This window comes from Diceros bicornis, chromosome 17 (assembly GCF_020826845.1).
Source record: "Diceros bicornis minor isolate mBicDic1 chromosome 17, mDicBic1.mat.cur, whole genome shotgun sequence".
NCBI lineage: Eukaryota > Metazoa > Chordata > Mammalia > Perissodactyla > Rhinocerotidae > Diceros > Diceros bicornis.
In genome coordinates this window covers 21,494,893-21,510,406 of record NC_080756.1, presented here as the reverse complement: position 1 = coordinate 21,510,406, position 15,514 = coordinate 21,494,893, and the positions used below count along the sequence as shown (strand labels likewise).

At 37.2% G+C, this 15,514-nt stretch overlaps 1 protein-coding gene across 1 annotated transcript; it reads right to left on the bottom strand.

The window, feature by feature from the left end:
• Window positions 1-844: 844 nt before the first annotated feature.
• On the bottom strand, window positions 845-1,774 carry LOC131415745 (olfactory receptor 8S1-like). The gene has a single exon (XM_058557566.1). The coding sequence runs from the start codon at window positions 1,772-1,774 to the stop codon at window positions 845-847; it is 930 nt and encodes a 309-aa protein (XP_058413549.1).
• Window positions 1,775-15,514: the final 13,740 nt, after the last annotated feature.

Sequence of the window (15,514 nt, the reverse complement as noted above, 5' to 3'; positions counted from 1 at the left end):
AGCCCCTCAACCAACATAATTTGAGTTTGGTTCACATTAGTAAAGAAAAGGATGTTTTGCAAAGGACACCACACTCAAGACAGGGTTTGTGAAAATGGCCTTGGATTCAGACTGACTGGTTTGAAATTTGAGCTCCCCTTGCGTTTAGGCAACTTTTCTGGTTCTCATTTATTCATTTACAAAAAAAGAGTAATAGTACTTAGCCCATATAATGTTGTTGAGATAATTAAAGAGGATTATATGTGTAAAACATTTAAGGTAAGCATCTTTATTAAAAGATTGTTATTGTTGTTTTGCGTGTTGGAAAACCTCTTGTGAGGAAGCGCAGTGGACAGGGTTTCACTGGGGATCTCAGTAGCAGGGAGGCCTGGGCAGTCTCTTGTTGAGATGCTGGGGTAGAATGACCAGCCTTTTGTAGGTCACATGATCTCCTTGTGGTGAGAGGAGAGGGGGGCACTATGGAGAGTCCCACTGGGCTACACAAAATGGAGAAGGGTCAGTTTCGCTAAGCAAGAGTGGTGTGCAGTTACTGGAGGAAGGGTGAAAGCATGCCGCGCAGGCAAAAATAACAGATGCTCTCTACAAAATAAAAATACATATATACACAATACCTGGGAAAAAATTATCTGACCCATTTCTCTTCCTCTGAATATGGCTGACCATTAATCAACCTAAGAACAGAGCTTGCTGACTTCTTCTTAAGTTTGTATCAAGATGCTGACAGATACATATTTTTTCAACAGCTGGCATGATGGTCAATCAAGAAATAATCCTTAATTTCCAGTTACCAGATATCTTGTTGCAGAATTGTTTAGGTTCTCCATGGTCCTGTTTCTCTGGTCCACTATGTGAAAGAGTTAACATATCTTCTTAACATTCTCTTCATAGCTGCCTTCACCTCTTTGTTCTGTAGGCTGTAGATGAGGGGATTCAGCATGGGAGTGACCACACTGTACTGTAAAGGGAAGATCATCTCCACGGGGGAACCTGAGGTTGGCAAGAGATAGCTGAGAAAACCAGATCCATAGAACAAGATCACAGTAGTGAGATGGGAAGTGCAGGTAGAGAAAGCCTTGCTTCTGCCCGAGGTGGAGCTGATGTTCAAGATGGTGGAGACAATGCGGGTATAAGAGAAGAAGATCAAGATGAAGGTTCCAAAGAAATGCAAGACAGAGGAGCAGAGCAGGAGTGTGAAGTTGGTGGAGGTATCAGAGCAAGACAGAGGGAAGAGAGAAGACAGCTCACAACTGAAGTGGGGGATAGTTTGGTCCTCACAATAGTCTAAATTGACAGCCAGGAGGATATTGACGAGAGCATCAACAAAGGCCAGGCTCCAGGAGCCCCACACCAGCCCAACACAGAGCTGGTTGCTCATCATTTGGCCATAGAGCAGAGGGGAGGTGATGGCTACATAGCGGTCATAGGCCATCACAGCCAGCAGACATGCCTCAGTGCCCCCAGTGGCAAACACAAAGAAGGCTTGAGCCAGGCAGCTCTCTACAAAAATGGTTTTACTTTCAGAAAGCAGATTTTCCAGCATCTTAGGGACTGTGACAGATGAGTGGCAGAGGTCTAGGAAGGACAGTTGTCCCAAAAAGAAGTACATGGGTATGTGGAGGTGGGAATCAGACCTGATCACCAGCAGCATCACCAGGTTCCCCATCAGGGTCAGGATGTAAATCACCAGAAACAACATGAAGAGCAGAATCTGGGTCTGAGGGTCAGCAGACAGCCCAAGAAGGATGAATTCACTGAATATGCTGTGGTTTCCCATAGTGATAAAAAGATTTATCTTGGGAATTCAAGAAAGAGAGACATCAAAACTCCTTTTGTGCCTCCCAGTTACCCCACTGCCTTAGCCTTCTTGCTCATGTACATCACTTCATGACTGTACTAGAAACCATGTTCAGATATTTCTAAGCTAACTTGCTAATCATCATGATGATAACTTTGATATTCTCGAACGACAGTCTACCACCCCTCTATCAACTCCCTATGTAATTTTGTGGACCACTGTCTTATGCCTCTAAAGGTTTCTTTCTTTTATTTTTAAGATAGGTATTAATGCAAGAACATTTTGTATATTCAATGGGAATAGAGAAAGAATTTGTTGATGCAGCAGAGTAAGAAGTTAATAGCAGAAGTAAGTCCTTGGGAAAGGGGAAATGAATGATCCAGAGCACAAGTGGAGTTTTGTCCATAGATGAGAGAAGTCTTTCATCAATTGTAAATAGGAGGGAAGGTAAACAGTGGGGACTGAGGCAGCTAGCTTGATAGATTTACGGCTGGAATATGAGAGACTTTTCAGCTGATTGTTGCAAAGTTTTTGCTGATGTGTGAGGTGAGATCATGAACAGAGTCTCCATCATTTCTCTATCTATCATTTTTCTATCTATCTATCTATCTATCTATCTATCTATCTATCCATCTATCTATCATCTGTCTATCATCTATCTATCTATATCTATTTTCTATTTATCTATCCGTGTATGTATGGTATGTGTTTTCAGTGAGGTAGTGGTGAGGGATTTTGGTGACCCAAGAACACAAAACTTAGGTATATCAAGTGGAAGACTAATTTACTAAAGAAATGCAATAGGATTAACTGGTGATACATTTGCCCATTTGCGATTTTGGGATTAATTTGAATAACTATACAATTGTCTCCAGTAATATTTAGCTGCTTAAGCACATGTATGGGGCAGATAGATATTTGGTTTTAAATGGGGTTTGGTATTTCTTGGCATAAGCAATGACAAAGAAAAAAAGAGGTAAGGAAGTAAAGCATGCTTACAAAGTGAATGAATCACAGAAACAAGTCTGTGCAAGAAATTGAACGAGGGACATGCAGAGGATTATGGCTAGGGAAAAAGGTAAAGTCATTGGTTTGAGTTTAAAGAATTGCTTCTGTGAGGACATTAGGGTAAGCAAGTTGTAAGTTTTGGAGATAGTTGTTAGATAGAGGAATGCTTGAAATTCAGATTTTGTAGGCATGTTATAAGTATTGACGATGACAAAGTGATGGGTGTTATTGTGGGAGTAGGTGGCTAAGATGGGGTGGAGGATTCAGACTCTGGCACAGTAGGGGACAAAGTCTCGGGTGCTGAGTTAGTGTGGTGAGGATTATTTTCTGTTTTGTTTTTTTAATTTTACTCCATTCCATTTAATGGAAATTAATTTTAAAATTTAGGTAAAATTTAGTGAAAAAAATATTTCAGTCCCAGAGAATCAGTCGAGTTATAAACCTAGTGTGCTGTTGTAGGATACACTTATTTGCATTTGGTTAAATAAGCTGTTCCCCTGAAACAGGATAATATCTGGTCACATATTCCATGTCTGGCTTAAACTCCTAATAGTTATATAACCAGACTCTGCTCCTGTCAATGTCTCAGACAGCTTTGGAAGTCCTCACGCCAACCCAATCCTACATTTTCACACTCCAGAACTTGCCCACGTTCTCCTGCTTTGTTCTCACACCCATGACTTGTAACCTTAGATTCAGTATAACTATTCTATAATGCTGTCCAAGTCTGGCCCACCCTGTCCTTTCATTCTGACTCAAGATAACTATGTTCAGTTGATCGAAGGGAATTAGGGTTCCTCCCTCCTTAACTGTTAACTAAGCATTGAACGACTAAGTTTAATTACCTGTCTGAATAACCAGTAGCACCAGGTGGTGGCAACAATGCTTTCAGATCCAGTGACAAATTATTCATATCCAGGGACAATTATTCAGCTTGTGCAGTTAGTGTTGAGAATCCTGTATTAGGGCAGAATTGGGAAGAATTCTGTTGAAAATTAATATTTGTAGTGAAATATATACCAGCAATAAGAAATGATGAATTATGTATATTATTTTTTCCAATGTATGCATATTTAGTTATTTGAGGAATGGATTATGAAAATAATGGCTAAAATGTTCACATTTCACTCATTAATTTAGATCTGATCACAGTGTCCAATTGGACTCCTGGTGCTCAGATCATCACATTCTCTCCAGAGGATATGGGCAAAGCAGCTGGTAGAGAATTGAATCCTGAAATCCTTTATGTCAGGCAAAAGGCCCATGTTTTATCCATGATGTGGAAGAGAAGGAGTTGCTATGCATTTGTGACATGATTTCAGGGCAATATAAAGGGAAACCCCTTTCCTATCTCTCACCTCCAAATATATCCCTTCTTATTAACGCCAAAAGATTCTATAAATTATGGGAAGAATTATATCCTTGCAACAAAGTGAAAATTTTGTATTTGCACATATAAACCACAGACAGGAAGAAGAGTTGCTGTTCAGGGGCTTGACTTCTGCAGAGGTGGAGCATCAGGTGTCTTTTTAGAGTGTTTGTAAATTGTCAGAAGGGTTCCCTCAAAATAAGTAAATAAGTAAAAATTTAAAAACAAGTATTTTTACTGTGGCTGATGCCTAAAATGTAACCATTTGCGATTTCTTTCTTCTGCTTTTTCTAAAAATAAAATGTCAACAACTTTGGGAAGCGTGGCATAGTAGTTTTGTTGCCAGAGATTAACATCATTAGATGGAGAGAATTAATTGGATCTTATCCAAAGGAAATACAGCTAAGGACCAGTCATTGCAGAATGAAATATGACTTTATCTCATAATGTCGATCAGAAAGTATCAGCAGTTGGGCCGGCCCCGTGGCTTAGTGGTTAAGTGTGCGCGCTCCGCTGCTGGTGGCCCGGGTTCGGATCCCAGGCGCGCACCGAGGCACTGCTTCTCCAGCCATGCTGAGGCTGTGTCCCACATACAGCAACTAGAAGGATGTGCAGCTATGACATACAGATATCTACTAGGGCTTTGGGGGAAAAATCAAATAAATAAAAATGATAAAAAAAAAAAAAAGAATATCAGCAGAGAACATGAATAAATGTATGAATGAGCGGGAAGCCGGAGGAGAAAGTAGTCCAGTGTTTTATTGATTTTGGAAGACAAGCCTGATCACAAAGGAGCTTAAAGCCCTGGGTTTATGAAGAGGCAACAGGCATGAAGAAAAAAATACTACCAGAGCTAAGAGGGGTTGGAGATAAGCATTACCTATTTTACATTTTTTTCCCAGTTTGTTCCTTGATCTTGCCCCACATGTCCAGGGCTAGATCATCCGAAGATTATTTTAATTGCAAGTGAAGCAACTCTCTGAAGCTCATTAGACTGTGGTTGATGAGGAGACAGTTTAAGGCAGGAAGAGCGGGAAATATGCTTCTAATGTCCTACCATATCCCTCTCTGGGCTGCCCTCAGATGGTGGATCCAGCTTCTCCAAGATAAAATGCAGGCTTTATGCCTGAGGTTCAGTAAGCACAACAGAATGTTGCCAACATCCTGTTATTTATGTGTGGAGACATATATGTGTGGAATAACCCAATTGTGTCACTTACTATCTGTTTAACTTTTGTAATATTGTGTCAGCTTTTTAAATTATAATTTCTCCACCTGAAAATTGAGTAAACTTGGGGGAAATAACATATATCTTACATTTGGAAGGATTGAATTAGTTTATATATAAAGGGTTGGAAACAAGACTTCTAGTCTATTGTAATTGGTAATGCATCCCAAGAAGAGGAAGAGGAAGAAAGGTATTTCAGAGGAGCAGACCAGAGCATGTAGGGAAGAGATACTGTGAAACCGTATTTCAGAAGAGCTGTCTATGCACCTGGAGACAGTGTCTAGACTGGAGAACAATGACGAGATGAGAGGCTTCAAAGGGAAGTTAAGTCTCTTAGAAAGCAAGAAGAGAAAAAGAGAGTGAAGGGAAGAAGAAGGCACCTCAAGGGGTATGTTAGGAGGAGACAAAATCATCAGAGGATTCAGTAAAACATTTTCATGCTCTTGGCTTCTCCTGGTGGAACAGTATCCTGGAGCTTTGAGTCAATAGGTGAAGAGATCAGGTGATATTCATTAAAAGAAGTTGTACCACAACTTCCCAACTCTAGAAATAGACACAGTTTTCTCTTTAGGAGGCTGAGTGAGAGGGGAAAAAAAAAGAAAATACATTAGCCCAGGCTCCAAAAAGCATGTCACTCGCAGAGAAAGTATTCAGAATCTTATTTGTACTCTTACTCCATCTTGGCTTTTAAGAGAAGACAGGAGAAATATCTTGAAAATTTCAATTTCTTGACAGGTTGTATTGATTTCTCTCATATTGCCTCAAGCTTGATCTGAGTCAGTAAGTGAGTACACAATCATTAGTTCACATATTTTCCTTTATAACTCTAAATATTTTGCTGATAGTATTATTTGAACAAAGGACTCTGATGTCTAGCCAATCAAAAGAGCAGTTGGTTTAGGCTGAACTAAGGAACCCAGGGGACTGGCTCCATAATCTATATTCCTGGGAGTTACAGCTTGAAGCCAAAGTCTAGACTCATTTGCTAAGAAGCTTGAACTTTTAAAAAGACGTAAGGGATTTTCTCAGGTGTGATCTTTGCAACTTGTGATCTGAAGCAATCAACTTGAACTCCTAGATGAGCCTTCCTGCTAGTCTATTGGGAACTGAAGAGAGGCAGAGTAGGAGAAGGGAATTTGGAACCTGTGAAGAAAACCAGAATTTTCCCTTAGGAACATGCAGGCCATATAGACCCTCAGAGAATTCATTTGGAATCTGAAAAGAGATTCACTGCTAACCTCCAGATTATCATCTTCTGTGTGTATGAGATGGGTTTATTTATTTGATTGGATATAACATTAATCAAGTAAGGTAAAATTTTTTTTAAATTACTACTTTATTATACAAGAAATAGATGGTCACAGCAAAGTATACAAGCAGAACATAAGTTTCAATAGTTTTCCTGTGATCTCTCCTGTTCTTATCTTACCTCACAGATCAAGAATCCAGTAGGGGAGAAGTTTCCAGTTGTTAAAGATACCTAGTCTAGCTATATCCAGTAACTGGGGAAATATCCATAGAATTGGTATGGCGCTGGCCTTGTGAAATACAGGAACAACAATGACGTTTTCGGATGCCAAGAAATTGCTATTATCTTAAGGGCCAGTATCAAGTAGTTGTCAAAAGGTTTTCATAACTCACTTCTCCTATGTAGTTACGTGGATAAATGGCCATGTGTCACCTTAGTAAGGCTGGAAGAAAGGTTCAAGATATTTACATGTGTACATCTGTGTAAAGTTATTAATTATGACATCATTTATAATAGCAAAAAATTGAAAACAACCCAAATATGTATCAGTAGATGACTGGTTAAATATACTATTGGACATTCATACAATGGAGTACTTTTAAGCTGTAGAAAGGAATGGGGAAGATTCAAGAATACAATCTGTGTATTGTTATGGAGTGATATCCAAGATATAGAGTCAAGTAAAGAAAGCAAAATGCAGGGCAGTCTAAATAGTATGCTAACTAGTAGCAAGCACACACCCATGCACACACACACACACACACACACACACACACAGAATTTGTTTAGTTTTTTAAAAAGAAACATTAGAAGTGTAAAACAAAAACTAATAAAAATGACTACGTATAGGTGGATGGAGAAAACAAAAAGGGTGGAGAAAACAGAGATGAAAGTGATACCATTTTGAATGCACTTTGTTGTATAGTACTGACTTCTGAATAATCTGTTTTACAAAATAAAAAAAAAGACTAAATAAAAAATCTTAAAATTAAAAACAAAACTAAAACAAATGAGCCTAGCTGTATATCAAAGTGGTGATAAAATTACCGTAGAAAAGAATTATTTCAACTGACCTTAAGTTGTAGGATTTTGACTGGGCTGCTTCAGTGAGAGATACTTCATTCAGTAGTCTTATTGTTAGTAGTATTATTGGTATTGTTTTACAAAACTATTATATATACATTCAAAGGATAAAATAAATATTATGCTAATATTGTTAGCATAATATATATTTCAGCACAAGAGCAAAGTGAGACAACATAAAATTTAAAAAGTAAGAACTTTCGCAATCTTTGAATTTGAAATATTGATCAACTTGTTACATTTTTTTCAGCTTTAAAAGATTCTGTCCATTGAAAATGCCTAGAATTAAAAGGAGTAATGGTCACCTATAATACCCTGAGTTTGATTTCCAAAAGCCATTAGAGGAACTAAGATAGCTTAGAAAAATGGCTGATTACAAGTTTAAGTCATAAAGTGCACATAAATCTGGGATTATTTTTTTGTGCCAGAAAGTAAGGAAGACATCAAAGTCTATTATGCTCATCAGAAGGGCACAGCAACTAGCCAATAGGACAAGAATGGAATATTATAATGAAAAATAATGACTGAAATTGATTAAAACACATTGAATATATAAAAATACATGATTTAATGATTATGCACAATCAATCATTCAATCAATCAATTGATACAAGGACAGAAAGAAAAAGCTCACTGGACATCAATGGAGGCTGCACTGAACATTTACGATTAAAGAAAAAGAAATAAAGTAGTTGTGACTTCTAGTATGAATTATATTTCGTGGTAATCAAAGAAACCCTAATGGATACAAGAACTGACTTATTCAGATGAATTCCAGCTAATAAGTACAGAAGGAATAATAAAAGTAGAAAAGTACCATTTTGAAACTTCTAATGAAATAACTACTGCAGGCAATGGTCATCAGTGGTATGTAAACATCTTGAAGTAAAAGAAGGTTGGAGAACTTTACAACGAAGAGATATGATTGTCATCACCTGAACCCACTGATCAATCTTGTCATCAAAAAAAGTAGGAGAACCAGACATCATATTTCTCTTGATGTAACACAACATGAAGGACACAACTCCATTTAGAAAGATTTTAATAAGGACTCAAGTCTTTTCTTAAGATAAAATGTGGGGTAGAAGGAAAAGGTAAATAACAAGGAAGCAAATTGGCTAAATCCAGAACGTAGATATTTCACAGGAAAATTTGTGTTGATTTCTGCAACAAATCAATGGCAGTTACAATTTCCAAATCTGCTCAAAAACTGTGAAGATCCCTGCCATGGCAGTAGAGTAAGCTTGTTGTAGCATACATTACAGCCCTGGATCTCCTCTTGAGTAGGCTCTGAATCCATCACCTTCTCTAGTATCTGGCTCTGCCCCCAGGAATATTCCTTGTCCATTATCCTGCATGGCCACGTCTGAGATGAGCACTGGAGAGAACGTCCTTCGTAGCAGCTGCGTAGCTTTACTGCATGCTTTTTATTAGTGCCTGGTGCTTCAACACCTTGAATTCTCTTCAGGGATTGATCAAACACTGATTTTTGCAGGGCAAGCTTCCAGTCAGTTCTCTGTGTATGCAATTATAGCCCTAAACCTTGAATAGAATTTATTTTTAAGTCTGAAGACCCTATTATCTAAATTTTACTTAGCAAGCCTGCTATGTATTCCCTCCTACCTCTTATTAATTGGGCTACCTTGAGGCTATCTGAATCAATGGGCTTGAGTGAGCAAGTAACACTGGAAACCTTGTTTTGTCAGTAAGTTTTTGTCTTTCTGTTTGGAAGAATTTAGTCTTATTTAGTCTTAGCCTATTATGGCTGTTGCATCTCTGCCCCTTTTAAAAGGCCTCTTGTCAATTTTACAACCCAGAAATGTCTTTCTGAAAGAACTGGGAACCATATCTTTGAAATGTAATCATCAAGGAAGATAAGCACCCCTATCTCCCAGTTTCTGTGGGAGGTTAGGAGCCTAACTTCGAGGGCACTTTGGTCTAAGTTGTAAAACTACCTCCTGTTGTGAAGATACAAGAACGTTTACTTTCCCTTTAGTTAAAGCCAATTAGCAAACACAGATGGCCTAGGATCTCCCCCTCACCCCAGTTCTTAAAACCCTACTGTCGTTTATTTCAGTAGAGTTGAGTTCAGACTCAGGTATTGGCCTCTTTCCCAATTGCAATAGCTTTGTACACAGTCTTCTTTCTCCTTTATTTTATCCAGTGCAGTTTGTGCTTTGACAACGTCAACAAATCAAAGAAGTAAAACTAGATGTCAACAGTAGTAGATGCTGAGAAGTAATTTGTAAAATTCAGCATTCATTGCTAATAAATAGGAATAGGAAGAAACTACTAAAATAAAATAAATATGAGATATCAAAAACTACAGGAAATATTATTTCAAATATGAAACACTAAAACAATATTAGTTAAATTCAAGAATAAGCCGGGGATGCCCACTGATATCATTATTAAATATTATTTTAGAAGTTTTCACAAAATAAAAAACAAATGAAATTACTATATGTATATTGGAAAAGAAGACTATAAAGTGTCTTTTTTTTCCCCTTGGTTGTATAATTGCATGTCAAGGAAATTTAAGAGATAATAGTAAAAGAAAAACAAGAGTTAATGAGATTTTGGTACTGTGGCTCATTGCATCCATCTGGGTTCAGCTGCAGTCACAGAAAGGAAATTGATACAGGAATCAGTTGCTTACAAAAATCATTAAGAATGGCTGTAGAGCAGACACTAGGATTATCTCCCACTTAACAATGCACCCAGCTCCTAGAACCACTCCTCTGCTGTAATAGGAAAAGCTACTGCCACTGGTTCAGAAAGCCAAGGAATCAGAAAAGTTCTACTGCTGCAGTTGACTTCAGAGCCACGCTACTTTCAACCTAGTCAAAAGCTGTCTCTACTGTTGTAGAAGCTGCTAAATCAGGGAGCCTCCACCACAGTTCCTGGCTGCAGAGCCATGCCATCTCTGCTACGATCGAGGTCAGCAAAATAGATGCCCCACATCTCACCTCTCTCCTCCCAGGATTCAGATCCAAGTTATCATTTCACATGAATGTGTCTAACTGGAACCTAAAAAAAAAAAACCTAGATCCAACAGAGTTTGCAAATATGGTTTTTACCATTCTAGTCTCTGCACACTAGAATAGGATTGGAAAGGATGCAAACAAATGCATCCCATATTATTTACTACACTGGATACAACAGTTTATTATTTAAAACTTGCCAACTTTTCTGTGTACTAACAGTGAGACCTATAAACAAAAATGGGAAAACATCTCATTTACAACAGTGACAGAAACTTTAAAAACTTATGGGTACATTTAAAAAGAATGGCACAGGACTTATATAATGATTATCTATGAAATTTTATTAAGGGATATAAACAATGTCTGAACAAATTGGAAGACATAGTCTTGTTGTGACAGTATTCTTATTGGGATGACAATATCATTAAAATATCTACTATCCTCAAACTAGTTTTAAAATTTTATGCCATTTCAATTGATCCCAAATTGTTTTTCTTTGAAGTTGAATAAAGGATATTGAAGCTCATATGAAAGAATGAGAAGGAATACTAGTGGGGGGGAGATGATGTTGAAGGAGCCTTATCTTGCCAAATATCAATAAAATATTGCAATAAAAAGGGATAAATAAAACATTGATAAAAAATTTAAAAACTCATAAATTTATCTCAGACTTTAATGTGTGATTCAGTTACTCTTTCATTTCAGTTAGAAAAGAATGGCTTATTTATTAAGTTGTCACAAGTTGTTATCCATCATAACCTAATGCAGTTAGACATCTATTTCACACCAAGTACAAACATAAATTCCAAATGATTACACACTTAAATGTAAAAAATAGAAAAATTAAAGTCTAAGAAGGACATCCAGGGAACTATTTTTAAAACCAAAGGTGAAGTAGATCTTTACCTAGATGGGTAAAGAGACTTAATGTTTGAATAAAATAAATTATGTATGAATAAATAAAAACTAAAAAAACTCTTGCATGGCAAAAGATACCATAAACAAAGACAAGAGGAAATAATAGAGCTGAAAAAACACTTGCTGCATAGAATACAAGTGGTTTATACACCTGAAATGCAAAGTGCTCTAAAACATTGATTAAAAATAGCAAACAAGCCAAAAGAAAAATGGGCTATGGACATGCTTTTCACAAAAGATCAAATGCAAATCATCAACAAATATATGAAAAGAGGTTAGTATTTCCTAGCGGTCAGAGGAATGCAAATTGAAATAAAAATGAAATATCGCTATATAATAAAGTGTAACACGTTTCAGGCTCAATAGGGGTTAAAGGGCACTCTTACTTTGCCGGTGGAGATGTGAAGCATTATAGCATACCCGGACAATGACTGGGCAAGATCATTAGAAATATATATACACTTCACAATTCTATTTCTAGGTATCCATCCCAGAGAAACAGAAACATTCAAATTTCATGTTATATACTCAAAAATGTTTATTGTGGCATTTTTTGTAGTGTTAAAAAAAATGGAAGCAAAGGTAGCCCAAAAGTAAGGGAATGGTTGGGCAACTATGGCACATTCACAAGATGGAATTTTATTCTGATACACAAACAAAAATGAATTAGAGCTATGCCATTTGATGTGTAGTAAGTTTTATATATTATATTAATGAATGAGAAAATAAAACAGAAGAAAATGTGTATCATATAGAGCTCTTAAACAGAGATGGAAAAGCTTCTATATGAATGCATATGTATACAGATGTTTGAACATGACTCTATAAACCCAGAGAAAGCTAAGAAAGATATATACTCTGTGGTTAACACGGGTTACCTTGAAACTAAGTAGGAGAAAATGTGGAAAGGCTGGAAAGCCAAAAAAGAGAATCACCAAAAAACAGATTGTATGATCTGATCCCATTCAGGTATTTATGTAAAATGATGTCTGAATAAATGAATATAGATATGTAAAAATGATTAAAAAGAATGATACTACACAGAAATTAAATTTATTCTCCTAAGTTAAGGAAAAATAAAATCCATTCCCAGAAATATTCCCTGGATTATTGGAGATAAAAATCCATCTATTACTATCATTTCTTCTACATATCATTCTTTCCTTTGCTGATTCTGATTTCATCTCTCAGGCCATGTTGATTTTTAATCCAGGACCTCAACAGAGCAACATGGAAGAATATAAGATGAAAAGTTACTAGCCTTCTTCCATTAGGGAGACACAGCATGCTGAGGCAAAGCAGACATGGCGATTTTAGAGAGGCTTGGAGGTTTGTGGTTCTTTAGGTCCTCCAAATTCTCCACAATGTCACTATTCCAATTGTTGAGGTGATGAAATTCCCTGATCCATATCCAATTCTCTCATAAGCAACCTGGTGCAATAGTGAATTCACTGAATCAATCTCTTAGTTATATTTGTACACGTTCTGCTCTATACCTATAAAGTGGCAGATATTCTTTTAGCATAGGGAAAGAGAGGCCCTGAAGTTCATTCTTTACTTGGAGGTCAAAAATCAAGAAATGAACTAATTGTCTTGACAACAGAAGATCCTGTAGTCTTGGCATTCCTCTTTCTCTTGGACTTGCTTAATTTTAGCACCTTCCCCTTATTCAGAGGCTTAGCACAGTGACCATGGTCTCAGGCAATCACGGATCTTAAAAAAAGAGTGACAATTACATACCACGAGCAGTAAAAATGGACGGACGCCTCACTTCATTGTGCACATCTTAGCAAAAACACTGAGTGCACATATCTTCACTTCCCTGAGAATTGTTGCCTACAAATCAATCTCTGGTTACAATTTCAAAACTAATTAGCTTCCTTTAAAATAAACAGAAGCTGACTGTGGATAATCTGATTAAAGAGAGAAAAGGAATTTGGGGTAAAAAAAGGATAGTTTACAAAATAGAAGAGGAGGGGTGGCATAGTAATTACTGTCTTTTTCCAAATGTTAACCCAATATCTAATTCTAAACATTTTGCATTTCACTGAAGTTCTGTTGCTTGAACCTCACCTTTGATATCCATACTGGTTACCATGCTTTGGTTGTAAGTGACTGAACCTGATAGTAAATATTTATAGAAAGGATTTGGGAGCCTTGTAGACTTAATGGAAGTGGCAGTTCAGTGACTGAGAGCATGGACTTTGTTCAAACTGTATGGATTAAATTCTAGCTCCACTATTTCCCTGCTAAGAGTTGCTGGACAGACAGACATACATCCCGAGTCTCATCTCCTCATCAGTAAAGGAAAACTAATGGTAAAACCAATTTCATATACCTGTTAAGATGATTAAGTATAATAATAAAGGTAAGGTACTCTATTAGTTTTCTATCACTGCCATAACAAATTACCACAAACTTAGTGGCTTAAAATGATACAAATATATTATCTCACAGTTCTTTAGGTCAGAAATCTGGGTGGGATCACCTGATTTCACTGCTCTGGGTTGCACAAGTCCAAAATCAAGTCAGCAGGCCTTACGTGGAGGATTTGGGGGAGACACCAGTCAGGTTATTGGCTGAATTCAGTTCCATGAATTCTATGAACTGAGGTTCCTGTTTCTTTGCTGGCTCTTGGCTGGCGGTTGTTCTGAGCTTCTAGAGGTCACCCACAATCTCAAAGCCAGCAACGGAGGGTTGAGTCTTTCTCATGCTTATATTATCTCTGACTTTCCTTTCTGCTTCATCTTTCCTGCCTACAGCTGGGGAAGTTTCCCTGCTTTTAAGGACTCGTGTGATTAGATTGAACCCACCTGTAATATAATCCAGGGTTATTTTCCTATTTTAAGGTCTATAACCTTATACATATGCCCAGTCCTTTTTGCCATATAACATAACATATTCACAGTTTTCAGGGATTAGGAGGAGGATATCTTTGGGGGTCCATTCTGCCTATCACAGGAACTTAGCACACTTCTTGGCACGAGTTAAGAAATGTAACAAATTAGCTATTATTACAGTCATACATCGCTTAGCGACAGAAATACATTCTAAGAAATGCATTGTTAGGTGATTTCATCATTGTGTGAACATCGTCGAGTGCACTTACACAAACCTAGATGGCATAGCCTACTATACACCTAAGCTATACAGTACTAATTTTATGGGACCACTGTTGTGTATGCAGTCCATCGTTGATGAAAACAATTGTTATAGGGCTCATGACTGTACTATAGTTATTAAAAATATGACCTCAGGAAGAACAATTGCCAGGGAAGCAGAGTTTCGTGATCTCTTTAGGCACTACAGTTAGATTGACTCTGTTCTGAGTGCTGCCTCTTTTTTGTTATTTGTTCTTGCTCAATATTGGAATTTCCTACAGAAAGATTCTGAATGACCTCGCTTGGGTCTTGGTTTTACTCCTTGCCTCAATTCATTGTCAGGAGAAAGGGGTATAATGTTTAGTTTACCCTATGTTATTGGATCACTCCATTTTATGGACATATGTTTTTGAGAGAATCAGTTTTTCCTAAGGATTTGTGGTGTAATTATTTGAATAAGTGTGAAGGAGTAATGAGCAACCAATAGCAATAGATTTTCTCATAGATATGAATAATAAATCAACAGTTTTATAAAATGATCCACTGAAAAAGAGGGTTGTCTGATTAATTTCTCCTTTTCTAAATAAGACTGAACCTGAATCATATCCTAAGATAAGAGTTGTCTGTTCTCTTCACAAGAATTTCCAAGGAAATAAATGCCATTATGTTCTCTGTAGCATCTGGCACCACGGACAGTCGAGAAAGTCTCCTTAAAGTCCATTATCTGACCCTGTAGCATAATAGTTCAGTTTCCTTACATCATGATTTTGTGTCTA